This window comes from Gobio gobio (genome assembly GCF_949357685.1).
Source record: "Gobio gobio genome assembly, chromosome: 13".
Taxonomy (NCBI): Eukaryota; Metazoa; Chordata; class Actinopteri; order Cypriniformes; family Gobionidae; genus Gobio; species Gobio gobio.
In genome coordinates, this window is record NC_137106.1 from 2,029,410 (window position 1) to 2,048,823 (window position 19,414).

Sequence of the window (19,414 nt, forward strand, 5' to 3'; positions counted from 1 at the left end):
TAACACATCATATCTCACACACCTCATCTATAAACACATCATATCTAACACACCTCATCTATAAACACATCATATCTAACACACCTCATCTATAAACACATCATATCTAACACACCTCATCTATAAACACATCATATCTAACACACCTCATCTATAAACACATCATATCTCACACAACTCATCTATAAACACATCATATCTAACACACCACATCTATAAACACATCATATCTAACACACCTCATCTATAAACACATCATATCTCACACACCTCATCTATAAACACATCATATCTCACACACCTCATCTATAAACACATCATATCTAACACACCTCATCTATAAACACATCATATCTAACACACCTCATCTATAAACACATCATATCTCACACACCTCATCTATAAACACATCATATCTCACACACCTCATCTATAAACACATCATATCTCACACACCTCATCTATAAACACATCATATCTAACACACCTCATCTATAAACACATCATATCTAACACACCTCATCTATAAACACATCATATCTAACACACCTCATCTATAAACACATCATATCTAACACACCTCATCTATAAACACATCATATCTCACACACCTCATCTATAAACACATCATATCTAACACACCTCATCTATAAACACATCATATCTAACACACCTCATCTATAAACACATCATATCTCACACACCACATCTATAAACACATCATATCTCACACACCTCATCTATAAACACATCATATCTAACACACCTCATCTATAAACACATCATATCTCACACACCACATCTATAAACACATCATATCTCACACACCTCATCTATAAACACATCATATCTAACACACCTCATCTATAAACACATCATATCTCACACACCTCATCTATAAACACATCATATCTAACACACCTCATCTATAAACACATCATATCTAACACACCTCATCTATAAACACATCATATCTAACACACCTCATCTATAAACACATCATATCTCACACACCTCATCTATAAACACATCATATCTAACACACCTCATCTATAAACACATCATATCTCACACACCTCATCTATAAACACATCATATCTAACACACCTCATCTATAAACACATCATATCTAACACACCTCATCTATAAACACATCATATCTAACACACCTCATCTATAAACACATCATATCTCACACACCTCATCTATAAACACATCATATCTAACACACCTCATCTATAAACACATCATATCTCACACACCTCATCTATAAACACATCATATCTAACACACCTCATCTATAAACACATCATATCTAACACACCTCATCTATAAACACATCATATCTAACACACCACATCTATAAACACATCATATCTCACACACCTCATCTATAAACACATCATATCTCACACACCTCATCTATAAACACATCATATCTAACACACCTCATCTATAAACACATCATATCTAACACACCTCATCTATAAACACATCATATCTAACACACCTCATCTATAAACACATCATATCTAACACACCTCATCAATAAACACATCATATCTCACACACCTCATCTATAAACACATCATATCTCACACACCTCATCTATAAACACATCATATCTAACACACCTCATCTATAAACACATCATATCTAACACACCTCATCTATAAACACATCATATCTAACACACCTCATCTATAAACACATCATATCTCACACACCTCATCTATAAACACATCATATCTCACACACCTCATCTATAAACACATCATATCTAACACACCTCATCTATAAACACATCATATCTAACACACCTCATCTATAAACACATCATATCTAACACACCTCATCTATAAACACATCATATCTCACACACCGCATCAATAAACACATCATATCTAACACACCTCATCTATAAACACATCATATCTAACACACCTCATCTATAAACACATCATATCTCACACACCTCATCTATAAACACATCATATCTCACACACCTCATCTATAAACACATCATATCTCACACACCTCATCTATAAACACATCATATCTCACACACCTCATCTATAAACACATCATATCTCACACACCTCATCTATAAACACATCATATCTCACACACCTCATCTATAAACACATCATATCTAACACACCTCATCTATAAACACATCATATCTAACACACCTCATCTATAAACACATCATATCTAACACACCTCATCTATAAACACATCATATCTCACACACCTCATCTATAAACACATCATATCTAACACACCACATCTATAAACACATCATATCTAACACACCTCATCTATAAACACATCATATCTCACACACCTCATCTATAAACACATCATATCTCACACACCTCATCTATAAACACATCATATCTCACACACCTCATCTATAAACACATCATATCTCACACACCTCATCTATAAACACATCATATCTCACACACCTCATCTATAAACACATCATATCTAACACACCACATCTATAAACACATCATATCTAACACACCTCATCTATAAACACATCATATCTAACACACCACATCTATAAACACATCATATCTAACACACCTCATCTGTAAACACATCATATCTAACACACCTCATCTATAAACACATCATATCTAACACACCACATCTATAAACACATCATATCTCACACACCTCATCTATAAACACATCATATCTAACACACCTCATCTATAAACACATCATATCTCACACACCTCATCTATAAACACATCATATCTAACACACCTCATCTATAAACACATCATATCTAACACACCTCATCTATAAACACATCATATCTAACACACCTCATCTATAAACACATCATATCTCACACACCTCATCTATAAACACATCATATCTAACACACCTCATCTATAAACACATCATATCTAACACACCTCATCTATAAACACATCATATCTCACACACCTCATCTATAAACACATCATATCTAACACACCTCATCTATAAACACATCATATCTCACACACCACATCTATAAACACATCATATCTCACACACCACATCTATAAACACATCATATCTAACACACCTCATCTATAAACACATCATATCTAACACACCTCATCTATAAACACATCATATCTCACACACCTCATCTATAAACACATCATATCTCACACACCACATCTATAAACACATCATATCTCACACACCACATCTATAAACACATCATATCTAACACACCTCATCTATAAACACATCATATCTAACACACCACATCTATAAACACATCATATCTAACACACCACATCTATAAACACATCATATCTAACACACCTCATCTATAAACACATCATATCTAACACACCTCATCTATAAACACATCATATCTCACACACCTCATCTATAAACACATCATATCTAACACACCACATCTATAAACACATCATATCTAACACACCACATCTATAAACACATCATATCTAACACACCTCATCTATAAACACATCATATCTAACACACCTCATCTATAAACACATCATATCTAACACACCACATCTATAAACACATCATATCTAACACACCACATCTATAAACACATCATATCTAACACACCTCATCTATAAACACATCATATCTAACACACCTCATCTATAAACACATCATATCTCACACACCTCATCTATAAACACATCATATCTCACACACCTCATCTATAAACACATCATATCTCACACACCTCATCTATAAACACATCATATCTAACACACCTCATCTATAAACACATCATATCTAACACACCTCATCTATAAACACATCATATCTAACACACCACATCTATAAACACATCATATCTCACACACCTCATCTATAAACACATCATATCTCACACACCACATCTATAAACACATCATATCTAACACACCACATCTATAAACACATCATATCTCACACACCTCATCTATAAACACATCATATCTCACACACCTCATCTATAAACACATCATATCTCACACACCTCATCTATAAACACATCATATCTAACACACCACATCTATAAACACATCATATCTCACACACCTCATCTATAAACACATCATATCTCACACACCACATCTATAAACACATCATATCTAACACACCTCATCTATAAACACATCATATCTCACACACCTCATCTATAAACACATCATATCTAACACACCACATCTATAAACACATCATATCTCACACACCTCATCTATAAACACATCATATCTCACACACCTCATCTATAAACACATCATATCTAACACACCACATCTATAAACACATCATATCTCACACACCTCATCTATAAACACATCATATCTCACACACCTCATCTATAAACACATCATATCTAACACACCTCATCTATAAACACATCATATCTCACACACCTCATCTATAAACACATCATATCTCACACACCTCATCTATAAACACATCATATCTCACACACCACATCTATAAACACATCATATCTAACACACCTCATCTATAAACACATCATATCTCACACACCTCATCTATAAACACATCATATCTAACACACCTCATCTATAAACACATCATATCTAACACACCTCATCTATAAACACATCATATCTAACACACCTCATCTATAAACACATCATATCTAACACACCTCATCTATAAACACATCATATCTAACACACCTCATCTATAAACACATCATATCTCACACACCTCATCTATAAACACATCATATCTCACACACCTCATCTATAAACACATCATATCTAACACACCTCATCTATAAACACATCATATCTAACACACCTCATCTATAAACACATCATATCTAACACACCTCATCTATAAACACATCATATCTAACACACCTCATCTATAAACACATCATATCTCACACACCTCATCTATAAACACATCATATCTAACACACCTCATCTATAAACACATCATATCTCACACACCTCATCTATAAACACATCATATCTAACACACCTCATCTATAAACACATCATATCTCACACACCTCATCTATAAACACATCATATCTCACACACCTCATCTATAAACACATCATATCTAACACACCTCATCTATAAACACATCATATCTCACACACCTCATCTATAAACACATCATATCTAACACACCTCATCTATAAACACATCATATCTCACACACCTCATCTATAAACACATCATATCTAACACACCTCATCTATAAACACATCATATCTCACACACCTCATCTATAAACACATCATATCTAACACACCTCATCTATAAACACATCATATCTCACACACCTCATCTATAAACACATCATATCTCACACACCTCATCTATAAACACATCATATCTAACACAACTTTTCTAATAAATTTATCAAGATAAAATTATTCTGTACTTACACTCAGAAAAATATCCTTGATTTTCCTTTCGAAATCTATTGTTTTGGGCCCATCGGCAGATATTTATATTTATTGTTCTAAGCCTCACTTCATTTGGATCAATCTCTCAGAAAATAAGACTTATTATCTTACATAATTTCGTTGATTTAAGAATGTTTAGATAATTTACTGGAAATCAATAAAGCTGCTGTTGTGATGATAAATTGAGTGTGTGTGACTCCTGCGATCGGCTGAAACGTGTGTGCGTGTGTGTGTGTGTGTTCGGCTCACCTCCTGTTTGAAGAGGTTCTGCCGGTTCTTCAGGGAACGCAGTTTGATCTGTTTCTTCTCGTGCTCCAGCTCGGCGTCCGGCAGTCTGAAGTACGCGATCAGATCGTTGAGCGTCTGGAGAACCTCCTCGATGGGCAGGAACACACACACGCGGTTCTTGGCGCTCAAACCATCCAGCTCTCTGTCGAAACAACATCAGACCCGTATCAATACACTACATGAACACAATATTCCTCATTATAATAATTCATACGCAGAATAAAGTTAGAGAGTTAGTTGGTCGTGTGTTGAAACTGGCGGTTATGGCAAGGGGCGGGGCATTTCCCTGCTTGACCAATCAGAGCACAGTGTGCTTTTCAGCATATCTGCAATGTATTGAGGTCCTAGTTCATTGAGTGATTTATATACAAGTAATAGTACTTTAAAATCGATCCTAAATGTAACTGGAAGCCAGTGTAAAGACCTGGGGACTGGTGTGATATGGTCATATGTTCTGGTTCTGCTGGTTCTGTATGAGCTGCAGCTGTCTAATGGTCTTTTTGGGAAGGCCAGTGAGAAGACCATTACAATAGTCCACCCTGCTGGTGATAAAAGCATGAACGAGTTTCTCTAAGTATTGCCTGGAAATAAAGCCTCTAATTCTTGCAATATTTTTCAGATGATAGTAAGCTGATTTAGTTATTGCTTTGACATGACTACTGAAACTCAGGTCTGTCTCCAAAATCACACCAAGATTTCTGACTTGATTTTTTGATTTCAGGCCTTTAGCCTCAAGATATGCGTTCACCTTGAGAATTTCATCTTTGTTTCCTAATGTAGTGATTTCAGTTTTGTCTTTGTTTAACTGAAGAAAGTTTTGGCACATCCAACTGTTAACTTCATCAATGCATTTGCATAGAGAGTCAATGGGGCTGTAGTCATTAGGTGATAGGGCTAAGTAGATCTGGGTGTCGTCAGCATAGCTGTGGTCAGCCATTTTGTTATTTTTCATTATTTGGCTGAGTGGCAGCATATACAGATTGAATAGGAGGGGTGCAAGAATTGACCCTTGTGGGACTCCGCATGTCATGGATGTCCACTCAGACTTATGGTCACCTATACTCACATAATAACCTCTCCCTTCTGAGTATGACCTGAACCATTTGAGGACCATTCCAGAAAGCCCAACCCAATTTTCTAGCCTGTCAAGAAGTATGTTGTGGTCAACAGTGTCGAATGCAGCACTGAGGTCCAGTAGTACCAGAATTGATGTTTTGCCTGTATCTGTATTGAGGCGAATATCATTTATAATCTTAATGAGGGCCGTCTCTGTGCTGTGATGCGGTCGGAAACCAGATTGAAAATTGCAAAGTATCCGTTTGAGTTCAAGAATTTGTTCAGCTGACTGAAAACAACTTTTTCAATGATCTTGCCTATGAAGGGAATATTTGAGATTGGTCTGTAGTTGCTCATTATGGAGTTATCCAGATTTCTCTTTTTAAGGAGAGGCTTCCGGCTGTCTTCTAGCCACGTTTCATTTAGAAGCAAAAAATCTAGGTTGTTTGTGGATATTAAGTCGTTGACTAGAAATGATTTGTTTTTAAGTGAACAGATGTTTAAAAGTGCTAACTTAAAGGCCTGTACACACCGGGACGAATATCGCGCGCGCTTATCGCCAGCGTTTTTCGGCGCGTCTTGAGTGTTCACACCCAAGCGATTTTCACTGGCGCTGCGCCGAGTGAACGTGCACATTCAGTAGATGCGCTCCCGGAACACAAGATGGCGCTGCGGCACTTTAAGCCTCTGACACTCGCTTGTCACACAGAAGGAGAAGAGAGACAGTATTTACGTGCTTGCCAAAACCACAGACATATTATGTATATGGACAAAACCATTCACACACTTTTTTGCTAACTGGCAAGCAGCATTAACAGTTCATCTTCTTCTTTGTCTACTTACTACTTCTTCGTCGTATCAATGTGTGCTCGGCAAGAGCGTTTTGTGCTTGAGCGCCACCAAGTGGTGTTTTACTGTCACTTCAGCAGCTCCAGGCACGTGAACAAAAGCGCCGATCTCATTGGTCGGCCAGTTTTTTAGGCGCCGCGTCAAAATAAAAAAACGAACCCGAGGCGTTTTTTTAAAAATGACGCTTTTACGCCTGGCGTTTTGCGCGTCGGTGTGAACACTCACATTGGCGCCCATTGTTTAGTCCCGAGGCGTTAAACATCGGCTATAAACGCGTGCGAAAATCGTCCCGGTGTGAACAGGCCTTAACAGTATTCATTTTAATTTTTTCCCCCACAGTAATCTTAGTTTGACAAGTAACAGGCAGCAGATTAGATGGGTTTGCCATACGGCCTGAGAAAGCCTTGGACTTTCTATCACGTAACAGAACAGAAATAGAGAAAGAAGCAGGTGAACTGGGTTCGCGCTTGTTTTGTAAACATTTGATAAGATTGCTGTTGACTTTGCGAGGACCCAGAACACGTCACTGAGAGCTGGTATCAGTTGTTTTTGGTGCAGATGGAGGAGGGTGTGTGCCATGGCGTTGTGACCGAAGAAATCTCACAGGAGGACAAGCAAATTTACTAGACAAGCAAAAGTTTTTGTCTTGTTTTGGGGGAAAATAACTCAAAATTAAGGAAGTTTTTGCTTAAAATAAGCACAATAATCTGCCAATGGGGTTAGCAAAATTGTTTTCTTGTTTTCTGTTTGAATTAAGATTATTTTGCTAACCCCATTGGCAGATTATTTTGCTTATTTTAAGCAAAAACTTCCTTAATTTTGAGTTATTTTCCCCCAAAACAAGACAAAAACTTTTGCTTGTCTAGTAAATGCTTCTTAATGTAAGATTTTTTAGATATTTGGACTGAAAACAAGACAAAAACACTAAGTAAGAAAAGCATTTTTTGCAGTGTAGCCGAACTATATGAAACTAAATCGGCTAAGTTTTCTTTAACCCTCTGTCCGACGAAGGCGTCGGCGCCGATTTTTTCCTTATTCCAGCGGAAACAACTCACAATACTCCGTCATTTTTAGCCATTCAGATCAGTGCAAGATATAATTATAAACAGTAAACGGTCGAGTTTTATTTGTGTACACTCACAATAACAGCAAAGGCCGTGGACTCAGGGAACAGATTATTTTGCACTCCAAACGCTGACTTCATTTCAAAAATATATTCTATTTATTAAACGCAAAGCTTTTCATTTCAAAAGCATTTCTAAATTCAGTTCATATTTCCTTCCATTAATAATAATGTCGTGCGGTGGCTGGGATATAAATAAACCTAACAACACACGTAGCATGATTTTTGGAATGATTTATCACGAGAGGAAAAAAATAGTTTTAGTCGCATAACATCAGTTAATGGAAGCTATTTTTTTATCGACTTTTAGAAAATATCGCAAAAGTTTTGCGCAAATCTATAATGGAAACGCGGCTTGGGAAGAGAGGAGCCACAACAATGGACAATATGAGGAAATAATCAACATTCAAGCAGGAAAACCTACCGGAAAACAACATGAAGACTATAAAACACTCATTTGCATAAGAAGAAACGCCCCATAAGACTGCAGACCATCTCAAACCCACACGAGGAACGCTCGCAGGAGCCATGAAGCTCTAAAATGTATCTGTGTGACAGTAATGAGCTTCCCGGAATAACACACAGCTTCCCGCTCATCCCATTCTGAGCCAAAACACTGTCGCTTATGTAAGATTATGAAACATATTTCCTGCAATCGGCCTGGGCGAAGGTGCCTTCGGGAGCTCAGTCAAGATGCATGAGAGCTAAAAATAGAGCGTTTGTGTGCAGCCATGCACCATCTGGCAGGAAGAGGAGCGAGACGGGGTCAAAGGTCGTGTGTGTGATACCTGATGAAGCAGCTGAAGAGGCGGGTGGTGTTGCGGATGATGCGGGCGGCTCGAGACTCCTCGTGTTGACATCGCTGTAGCGTCAGACCGTCGTCCATGTGTCCTTCTGAGTGAAGACAGGCCTGGACCACCAGCAAATGATGAGATAATATTAATAATAATAATAATAATAATATGAGCTCTTAAACTATATGACCATAACAGAAGAACTAAAAAAGTGTTGTTGACGCTGCCTGACCAGAAGTCAACCTCCCATGATAATCCAGCACAGGAGGCGGAATAAAAAAGTAATAATAATAATAATAATAATAATAATAATAATAATAATAATAATAATAATAATAATAATAAAACATTAAAATAAAATAAATCTTAACAAGAAGAAAAATATATATATTTAAAAAATTATTTCAGCTAAAACTATATAGACACACACAAAAACATTACCTGAAATAAAATAAATGTTAACTGAAAAAATGTAAAATGTTTTTAAAAACATTTTTTTTTCAGGTATTTTCCAAGGCAACATTTTCTCATTTTCCTCGTTTAACTTGAAGTACTAAAACTACAATTAAAATAAGTCAAAACTATGCATATTTATAATAATAATAATAAAAAAAATAATAAAACCGTAAAAAACATTTCTGTTAAAATACAACAAGCATTAACTGCAAAAAAGTAAAATACAATATAAAAAATATTTTATATTTCAGCTAGTTAGTTGCCAACATTTCTATTTTCACTGAATTAACTAAAACAAATGTTAAAGGAAAAAAAAAATCTAAAAGAAAATAAAATATTAAAAATTATTTTATTTCAGCTAGTTGCAAACATTTCTCTTTTCATTTACTTAACTTAACTAAATTAACTTAACTCAACTAAATTAACTTAACTAAAATAACTAAACTAAAATAACTAAAAGAACTTAACTTAACTAAAATAACCAAACTTAAATAACTTAACTAAACTAAAATAACAAATAAAACAACTAAATTAACTTAACTAAACTTAAATAACTAAACTGAAAATACTTAAAAAAAATAACTACAATAAAATAAATTGAATTAAACAAATAAAATAACTTAACTAAACTAAAATGACTGAACTAAAATAAATGTTAAAAGAAAAGAAAATATAAAAAATAATCTAAAAAAAAGAAAATCAGTAGTCATAAAAGTCATTAAAAGACATAAAAAAGACAAACTAATAAGATGTCAAACACAACTAAATTAATTCAGTTTAGCTTGATGAACTAAAATAAAAATGAATTAAAAAAATACATACATACATATTAAAAAAAAGCCTGAAATAAAAAGTTAACAAAGAATATAAAAAACGAATTAAATAAAATATAAAAAATATCATATTTTACTACTTTTAGTTTAGTTTAACCTGACATATTAAAATAACTAAAACTAAGTTTAAAAAGACAACAGAATAAATAAAACTTTAAGATTAAAATAAAACCAGAAAATATTATATAAAATATGAATAAAAACTATAAAAGCATCGCTATTCTAAAATAAGATATGCCTTTGCAAATTCAGAGCCCCGATAAAAATATTAACTTGTTTATTGAAATGTTGTATAAAATCAATATTTACATAAATTCACAAATGTGCTGATATTGGGGGAAAACAGCACTCTTGCTTTTGTGGTATTACTTATAGATATCAAACGGTCTGTCTTAAATTTCGGGGCATTTTTGGGTGTTATTTTTACCCTAAACCCAGTTAATCTCCACCGCTGGTGTGTGTGTGTGAGGGGATGGACATCATTAGATCTGGAATGAACATGAGGGCCTCACCCGTCTCTTGAGCGGCCCCAGTCGAGCAGACTTGACATCCGGCGCCTGATAGGACAGCCACAGGCCCGTCGCCACGTGCATCACGAAACACAGAGAGTCTCCGTATTTGACCTCCGCAACGCCCATGCCCTCGATGTCCCGCTTCGGGCTGCACTCCGGCTTATCCTGAGCAGACAGACGTGTGTGTGTGTGAGCCTCTATACACAGCATTACATTTTTTTTTCTTAAATGTTAAAAATCGTAGCTTCATCAAAAAAATGAATTTAATGAATCGTAGCTTCATTAAAAATCGTAGCTTCATCCCGCGCGAATCGCGGGAATCGCGCGAATCGCTCAAGTTGAAAAATCTGAACTTTGGCGGATATTTCGCGCCGCGTTAACCAATCAGGAGCTTGCTCTAGTAGTGTCAACAATGAGGAGAAAATCTGTATATTAATATCTGGTTCAGACAATATGATTATCACTGTGATAACATTAAATGACATGAAACACAACCCAGTCTCTTTTTGTTAAATGCAAGTTTATGTATGATCAATAATACAAAAGTATAAGTAATGTATAATAAGCTATACATGAAATAAAGCAAACAATTCAGTCAAACATTCAAAGTCAGCGCTAGTCGGCTAACGTTACAACTGCAACGTACAGTTATAGCCTAAAAATATAAAGTAATGAAACTTCTCTTTGCCTTCAGCCTAAACGATTTGCCAGGGAACAAATTATAGATCCATGAGAGCAAAGATCGGCCGTTACAAGACAAATTATATCTGGAGCCGCCACAGAGACATCAGAGCCAGCGGGAGACGGCAGAAGGACTGGCCGAGGAAAGGTTGCCCTCGCCGGCTTTCACGTGCGCTGAGCGCCGCTGATCCGCTGGAGCTCACAGCTCCGACAACGGCAGATAAAATGTTCAAATAGGCACTGTTTATGTAAATAAACCACAGATTTGAGCTTTAAACAACTACATTATCGACTGAAAAAGTCTTAAAACTACGTTTTGTCACACATTAACAGTAGATATGAACAAAAAAAAGACATGTAAACACAGCCCATGTCAGCCATTTCTCAACGAGACGAGCCGCTGGCGGAAGCCCCGCCCATGACGCGAATTCGCGTCTGTTGTGCAGTGAATGTCACGCGCGATTCGCGCGAGTAAACTCAAAATGTTCAAGCGTCCACCTTCACGCGATGAGCGTGAATTATTCGCGCGAATTGCGTCCGGTGTGAACGCCACATAAGTGGTCGTAAAAAAAAATAGTCACACTCAGGACCTTTGGGTCAAAAATGACCCCCATAGGAAATGAATGGGAAATTGGCAAAAATATGAAAATGCAGAGTTTTTTTGTGCATACAATCTACAAATCAGCCACGATGCAGAAAAAAGGACTCAACAGTGAAGATCTCTAAAACATCAAGAGTGCAAAACAGACAAAAAAAACACACACACACACACACGCACACACAAATTAACGAGTGACATTCCAAAAGCTAATTGTGTTTGTGTGTGTGTGTGTGTGTGTGTGTGTGTTTGTGTGTGAGTTTTTTTGTATGTTTTGCACTCGATGATGTTTTAGAGATCTTCACTGTTGAGTCTTTTTTTCTGCATCGTGGCTGATTTGTAGATTGTATGCACAAAAAAACTCTGTATTTTCATATTTTTGCCAATTTCCCATTCATTTCCTATGGGGGTCATTTTTGACCCAAAGGTCCTGAGTGTGACTATTTTTTTTACGACTACTTAGACTTTTCAAATCCCCAATTGTTTGGGGTGTTCATATACCAAGTACCAATAAAATCACCAAGTTTCAGACCATTCCAATGAAGCTACGATTTTTTACTTTTTTTTTTTATAAAACGCAAGATCCACTATAGTGGTAAAAATGTGCTATTGCATGATAATAATGCTCAATGTGTCCACCGATTGGCACTGATCTCATTTAAAACATTGCTCATGAGGCCTATGCTTGAATCTAAAATGAAATATAGCTTTAATATAAAAAAAAAAAATATAGATATATACACACACATTTTTATTATATTCAATGGGAAAAAATGGGTCATAATTATTTCATAAATATTAATTATTAATCCTAAAATGATCTCAAAACACCAAAAAAGAAAAGAAAAAATATTATTGAACAAAAATATATTTCATTGATTTTACTCAAATCTTGTATATCTTAATCCCTCCCCCTGGGTCATTTTTGACCTGAAGGCCCTGAGTGTGACCCATAAATGAAGAACCCCAGAGGGTTAAATGTTTCCAGCTCATCCAGAGCCAGCGCTGATGAGTCTAATTAAGACGCTGGGATGGTTTTCCCTGCAGGAGCGTCAGGAATAACATCAAAGCATAAGTGGATGACAAATGGCACACAATAAAAGAGATGATTCCTCTTTAATAAAGCTCTGACCCTCTGAGAGCCGGAATCATTATCCGTCCCACAGATAACTCTGATATTAAAGGCCTCTGTGGAAGATGATTAATAATGTGATGAAGGCTGGGGATGGCAAGATTTGTCTCTTTTGCTGCTTTTATGAGATCATAAATACAGTAAAAAAAAGATATATTATTCAAATGTAGATCAGCTGTTCTCTATGTGAATATACAGTGTCATCAAAAGCTGAATTTATCATCATTCCTCCAGTCTTCAGAGTCACATGACCCTTCACTAATCATTCTCATATGAGGATCTGATGCCCAACACACACTTATGATTATTATCAGTGTTGTTGTGACCTGTTGATCAGGCGTGTCTCGATTTATTCTGTCAGACGAGCTCTTCCGCTCATGGGTGTGTGTTTGATCATATCACACACATGTGAGTGTGTTAAAGTGATGTTATAACGCTACTATGAGACACACATACAGCGAGATCATATCATATCAAACAGCAGATTTACACAATCAGACTAACTGTCTAATAAAACACATCATATATTAAAGCGGCTTTGGTGTTTCCATGGTTTCTACAAAATAAAACCGGAGGGTTTGAAGTCATTGATAGGTGACGTACTCTCAGTGTCCTGGTTAAAGTCACTTATTTCTCTGGATTTAAACATTCTTGGTAAAGTTTGGGATAATGTACACTAGTCAACTAAATATATAACACCGATCTAGTGGTTTTTGGATATTTTAATCCTCAAATCGTACATACTCTGCAAAAAATGCTTTTCTTACTTAGTATTTTTGTCTTGTTTCTGGTGCAAACATCTAAAAATTCTCAAAACAAGAAGCATTTACTAGCCAAATAAAAATTATTGTCTTGTTTTGGGGGGAAATAACTAAAAAATTAAGGGAGTTTTTGCTTAAAATTTTCAAAATAATCTGCCAATGGGGTAAGAAAAATAATCTTAATTCAAACAGAAAACAAGATTATTTTGCTTACCCCATTGGCAGATTATTTTGCTAATTTTAAGCAAAAACTCCCTTAATTTTGAGTTATTTCCCCCCAAAACAAGACAAAATTTTTTGCTTGTCTAGTAAATGCTTCTTAATGTAAGATTTTTTTAAATATTTGGACTGAAAACAAAACAAAAATACTAAGTAAGAAAAGCATTTTTTGCAGTGTAATGTGCCTTTAATGTTAGTGATGCACCGATCATGATTTTACATGACCAATACCCATTTCCAATTTTTTTCCACAATAAAAGAATTAAAGTATACATGAACAAGATGTTTATTTGGTATTTAACAGGCTAAATTGGCTTTTGGCTAATGAAAACAAGTCCGCAATCTGAAATGAACAGGAAATTGAATTGGAAATGAAAAGGCTGAAAGGTGAAATTAAAGGCAATAACTGCATATTCTGCAATCCAGACAAAGATGTTCTTTAAATCAGCATTTGTTTTTAAATTCAGTGTAAAGAAAAAAAAGTCTTTACCAGTGATATTAAATAAAACCAAAGTATATAATTGTTCCAAAATGTTAAATCAAATTATGTTTAGTGCAACGAAAAAAACTAAGATGCTACAGCAGGTGCTTTTTAAATCAAATGAAGTCAATGTCATTTTAAGGTAAAATAAAAATGATCATCCTATACAGAACTGATAGTATTTCATTTCTAAAGTGCAGCATGTTCTTCTTTAGGCTACAAAAAGAAGTATTTCGGCTTTGTCACAAGTTAGTCTGTTTTGTTCTCATCCGATCCAACACGTGAGAAGCTGAGCTGAACAAACGCTCACTCTCTACACTTGTGCAGGCGGAGAGGTAAGCTCGCGTAACTTCAGCTCGCGCAACTTCAGCTCGCGCAACTTCAGCTCGCGCAACTTCAGCTCGCGCAACTTCAGCTCGCGCAACTTCAGCTCGCGCAACTTCAGCTCGCGCAACTTCAGCTCGCGCAACTTCAGCTCGCTCAACTTCAGCTCGCTCAACTTCAGCTCGCTCAACTTCAGCTCGCTCAACTTCAGCTCGCTCAACTTCAGCTCGCTCAACTTCAGCTCGCTCAACTTCAGCTCGCTCAACTTCAGCTCGCTCAACTTCAGCTCGCGCAACTTCAGCTCGCGCAACTTCAGCTCGCGCAACTTCAGCTCGCGCAACTTCAGCTCGCGCAACTTCAGCTCCCTCAACTTCAGCTCGCTCAACTTCAGCTCCCTCAACTTCAGCTCGCGTAACTTCAGCTCGCGCAACTTCAGCTCGCTCAACTTCAGCTCGCTCAACTTCAGCTCGCTCAACTTCAGCTCGCTCAACTTCAGCTCGCGCAACTTCAGCTCGCGCAACTTCAGCTCCCTCAACTTCAGCTCGCTCAACTTCAGCTCACGCAACTTCAGCTCGCGCAACTTCAGCTCGCGCAACTTCAGCTCGCGCAACTTCAGCTCGCGCAACTTCAGCTCGCGCAACTTCAGCTCGCGCAACTTCAGCTCACTCAACTTCAGCTCACTCAACTTCAGCTCACTCAGCTCGCTCAACTTCAGCTCGCTCAACTTCAGCTCGCTCAACTTCAGCTCGCTCAACTTCAGCTCGCGCAACTTCAGCTCGCGCAACTTCAGCTCGCGTAACTTCAGCTCGCTCAACTTCAGCTCGCGCAACTTCAGCTCGCGCAACTTCAGCTCGCGCAACTTCAGCTCCCTCAACTTCAGCTCGCTCAACTTCAGCTCGCGCAACTTCAGCTCGCGCAACTTCAGCTCGCGCAACTTCAGCTCGCGCAACCGGTTTATCCCTATTAAATGTGGCATGAATGCGTTTGAATGAATGCACATTATTTCTGAAGCGAGTGAATGTTGTGTGTGTGTGATTACCTTGGAGGCTCTGAAGCAGAAGGCCGTGGCATTGGTGTCTGACCTCTCCCGGTCCTGCAGCACGACCCCTCGCTCATCGGTCAGCGCCAGATAGTGACCGGTGGTCAGGTGACGCAGGCGGAATGGCTGACCCCAGCGGATGTGGCTGCCGCACCAACTGAACACACACACAGATCATGGGTTTCTCAGTTCAGCATTTAGTGTTTAATCACATACAGTTCAGTCATTTACGTGTGACGACTGCATGATGACTCCGATTGTTCGAATATTACAATTTAATAATTCTTAAATGGATATGTCATCCTCAATAAACCCGTCTCCAGCGTGATGACTCAGATTGTTTGAATATTACAATTTAATAATTCTTAAATCGATATGTCATCCTCATTAAACCCGTCTCCAGCGTGATGACTCCGATTGTTCGAATATTACAATTTAATAATTCTTAAATCGATATGTCATCCTCAATAAACCCGTCTCCAGCGTGATGACGCCGATTGTTCGAATATTACAATTTAATAATTCTTAAATCGATATGTCATCCTCAATAAACCCGTCTCCAGCGTGATGACGCCGATTGTTCGAATATTACAATTTAATAATTCTTAAATCGATATGTCATCCTCAATAAACCCGTCTCCAGCGTGATGACTCCGATTGTTCGAATATTACAATTTAATAATTCTTAAATCGATATGTCATCCTCAATAAACCCGTCTTCAGCGTGATGACGCCGATTGTTCGAATATTACAATTTAATAATTCTTAAATCGATATGTCATCCTCAATAAACCCGTCTCCGGCGCGATGACTCCGATTGTTCGAATATTACAATTTAATAATAATTTAAAGCTACACTGTGTGATATTTTCCCCCATCTAGTGGTGAAAAGGTATATGACCATCCAGTGAATATTAGTTTCTCTTCCTCTCAAATCCGATTTCGTATTAACTCCTACGGTGGCCGATTTAGAAATTTATGAAAGCAGAAGAAGAACGCATGGGTTTGCGTCGACCGCTGGTGACCGATTTCTCCCATAGCTGGCGAAAAAAAAAAAAACACGGCTTCAGAAAGAGCAAACTGAGCTGGACCTGCCTTAGTAGGCCGACTGGTAAGTTTTAACTCTCTTCCAACTCTGTTTGGGAAATATTGACTACAAATAAGCTGTGCCTGCAAAATTTCATTCAATATAATCAATAAATAATCTATTGTAGGCAATTAAATATAAGTTGGCTATGTGATTCTGAAATTCCAATTTCATTAAAAGGCTATCGAAAAAGATATCCGTCTGGCAGGCTTACAATCACAGTAGTGTGCGACACTTTGTTAAATTAAATAGCCTTCGTTAAATATTTGAACCACTGAGACAAAAGCGCACACGAGATATATAAATGAATATGAATATGTAAACATATATAATATAAATATATATAATAAGTAATATACAATCACGGTAGGCTAGTGTGAGCAGCGACACTTCGTTAAATTAAATAGCCTTCGTTAAATAGCACCACTGAGACTAAAGCGCACACGAGAGGCATATAGCCTATATATAAATTAATATAAATATGTAAAATATGCCTAATATAATAATATAATATGTAAAAATTATTTATGTAATATAAATAACAAATATAAATAATTATATATATATAGCCTATATAATTATTTATGTAATATAAATAACATATATAGGCCTATATATATATGTATGTACAATCATTAGCCTAAAAAGTATTCGTTAAATAGCCTTGAACCACTGAGACAAAAGCGCACACCACACGAGATACGTAAAATAATATATGTAAATGTTATAAAATATAAAAAATAAATATAAATAATAAAAGTAGCATAATATACAATCAAGGTAGTGTGAGCAGCGTGTGACTACACTTTGTTAAATTATATAGCCTTGAGCCTTCGTTATTCTTCATTAACCACTGAGACAAAAGCGCACACAAGATGTAAATTGTAAATGTAAATTAATAGCCTGAATATTTAAAAATATGTAATATAAAATGATAAATATAATAATAAATTATATATAATAATATATTATATTATATGGGCGGGTGTGCGCGAAAGTCATTATAGTTTAAGTGATTGTTTGATGACGACGACTGTAATCTGAAATTAAAAATAATAAATAAACAAATAAATATATATTACTGATCAATACCGATAAATAAAAATGTGTTTGTTTGTCTTTGTTTATGCTGTTCCATCTTCAGATCTGTCAGTCGTGATCTGATCTGCTCTCTCAGCAAAATATGAAGATGTAAACCATAGTCTAGATTTCGTTTTGCCAGCACTTTTTTTTCAGATATCATTTCATTTCTGTTCTAATTGTTCCTGTTCTAAATGTGAAAAAATAAATGTAAAATAAACATGTTCCTTATTATGTTCAATTACCTGCGCTGGTGTGTGTGTGTGCGGCTGTGCGCGAAAGTCGAGCGGGAGCCGTTTAAAGCGGTTTACTGCTGAACCGCGGGAATTTCTTGCTTTTCAACCGCGGTAAATAAAAATCCACACCGTCCCAGCCCTAGTCACTGTATGATAATTGAAATGAACTGATGACATCAGCGTTTTTTCCAGAATGGCTGAATAAAATGATGCTGCATTATTTTCCTGTTTAACACTGTAAAGCTGCTTTGAAACAATCTACATTGTTAAAAGTGCTATATAAATAAAGTTGACCTGACTTGACGACTGCATTCGACAGCTTAATTAACTCCGGAAAATGCAGGTAGTGTCTCTTTTTATGAGCAATTAAAGCAGTTCGAGCCTCGACTCATTTGTGTCGCCAGATCTTGCTAGAG

At 36.5% G+C, this 19,414-nt stretch overlaps 1 protein-coding gene across 1 annotated transcript in view; it reads right to left on the bottom strand.

Annotated features, from left to right (window-relative positions):
- LOC307136715 (ryanodine receptor 3-like) overlaps window positions 1-19,414 on the bottom strand; it is a gene marked incomplete at both ends in the record, with an annotated part of 116,652 nt that overhangs the window by 4,641 nt on the left and 92,597 nt on the right. Inside the window, 4 exons of the mRNA XM_079833964.1 lie at window positions 5,699-5,879; window positions 9,554-9,675; window positions 11,361-11,525; window positions 16,596-16,752. Of these exons, the coding sequence (XP_079690090.1) occupies window positions 5,699-5,879; window positions 9,554-9,675; window positions 11,361-11,525; window positions 16,596-16,752 (625 nt within the window). The remainder of the gene's footprint in view (window positions 1-5,698; window positions 5,880-9,553; window positions 9,676-11,360; window positions 11,526-16,595; window positions 16,753-19,414) is intronic.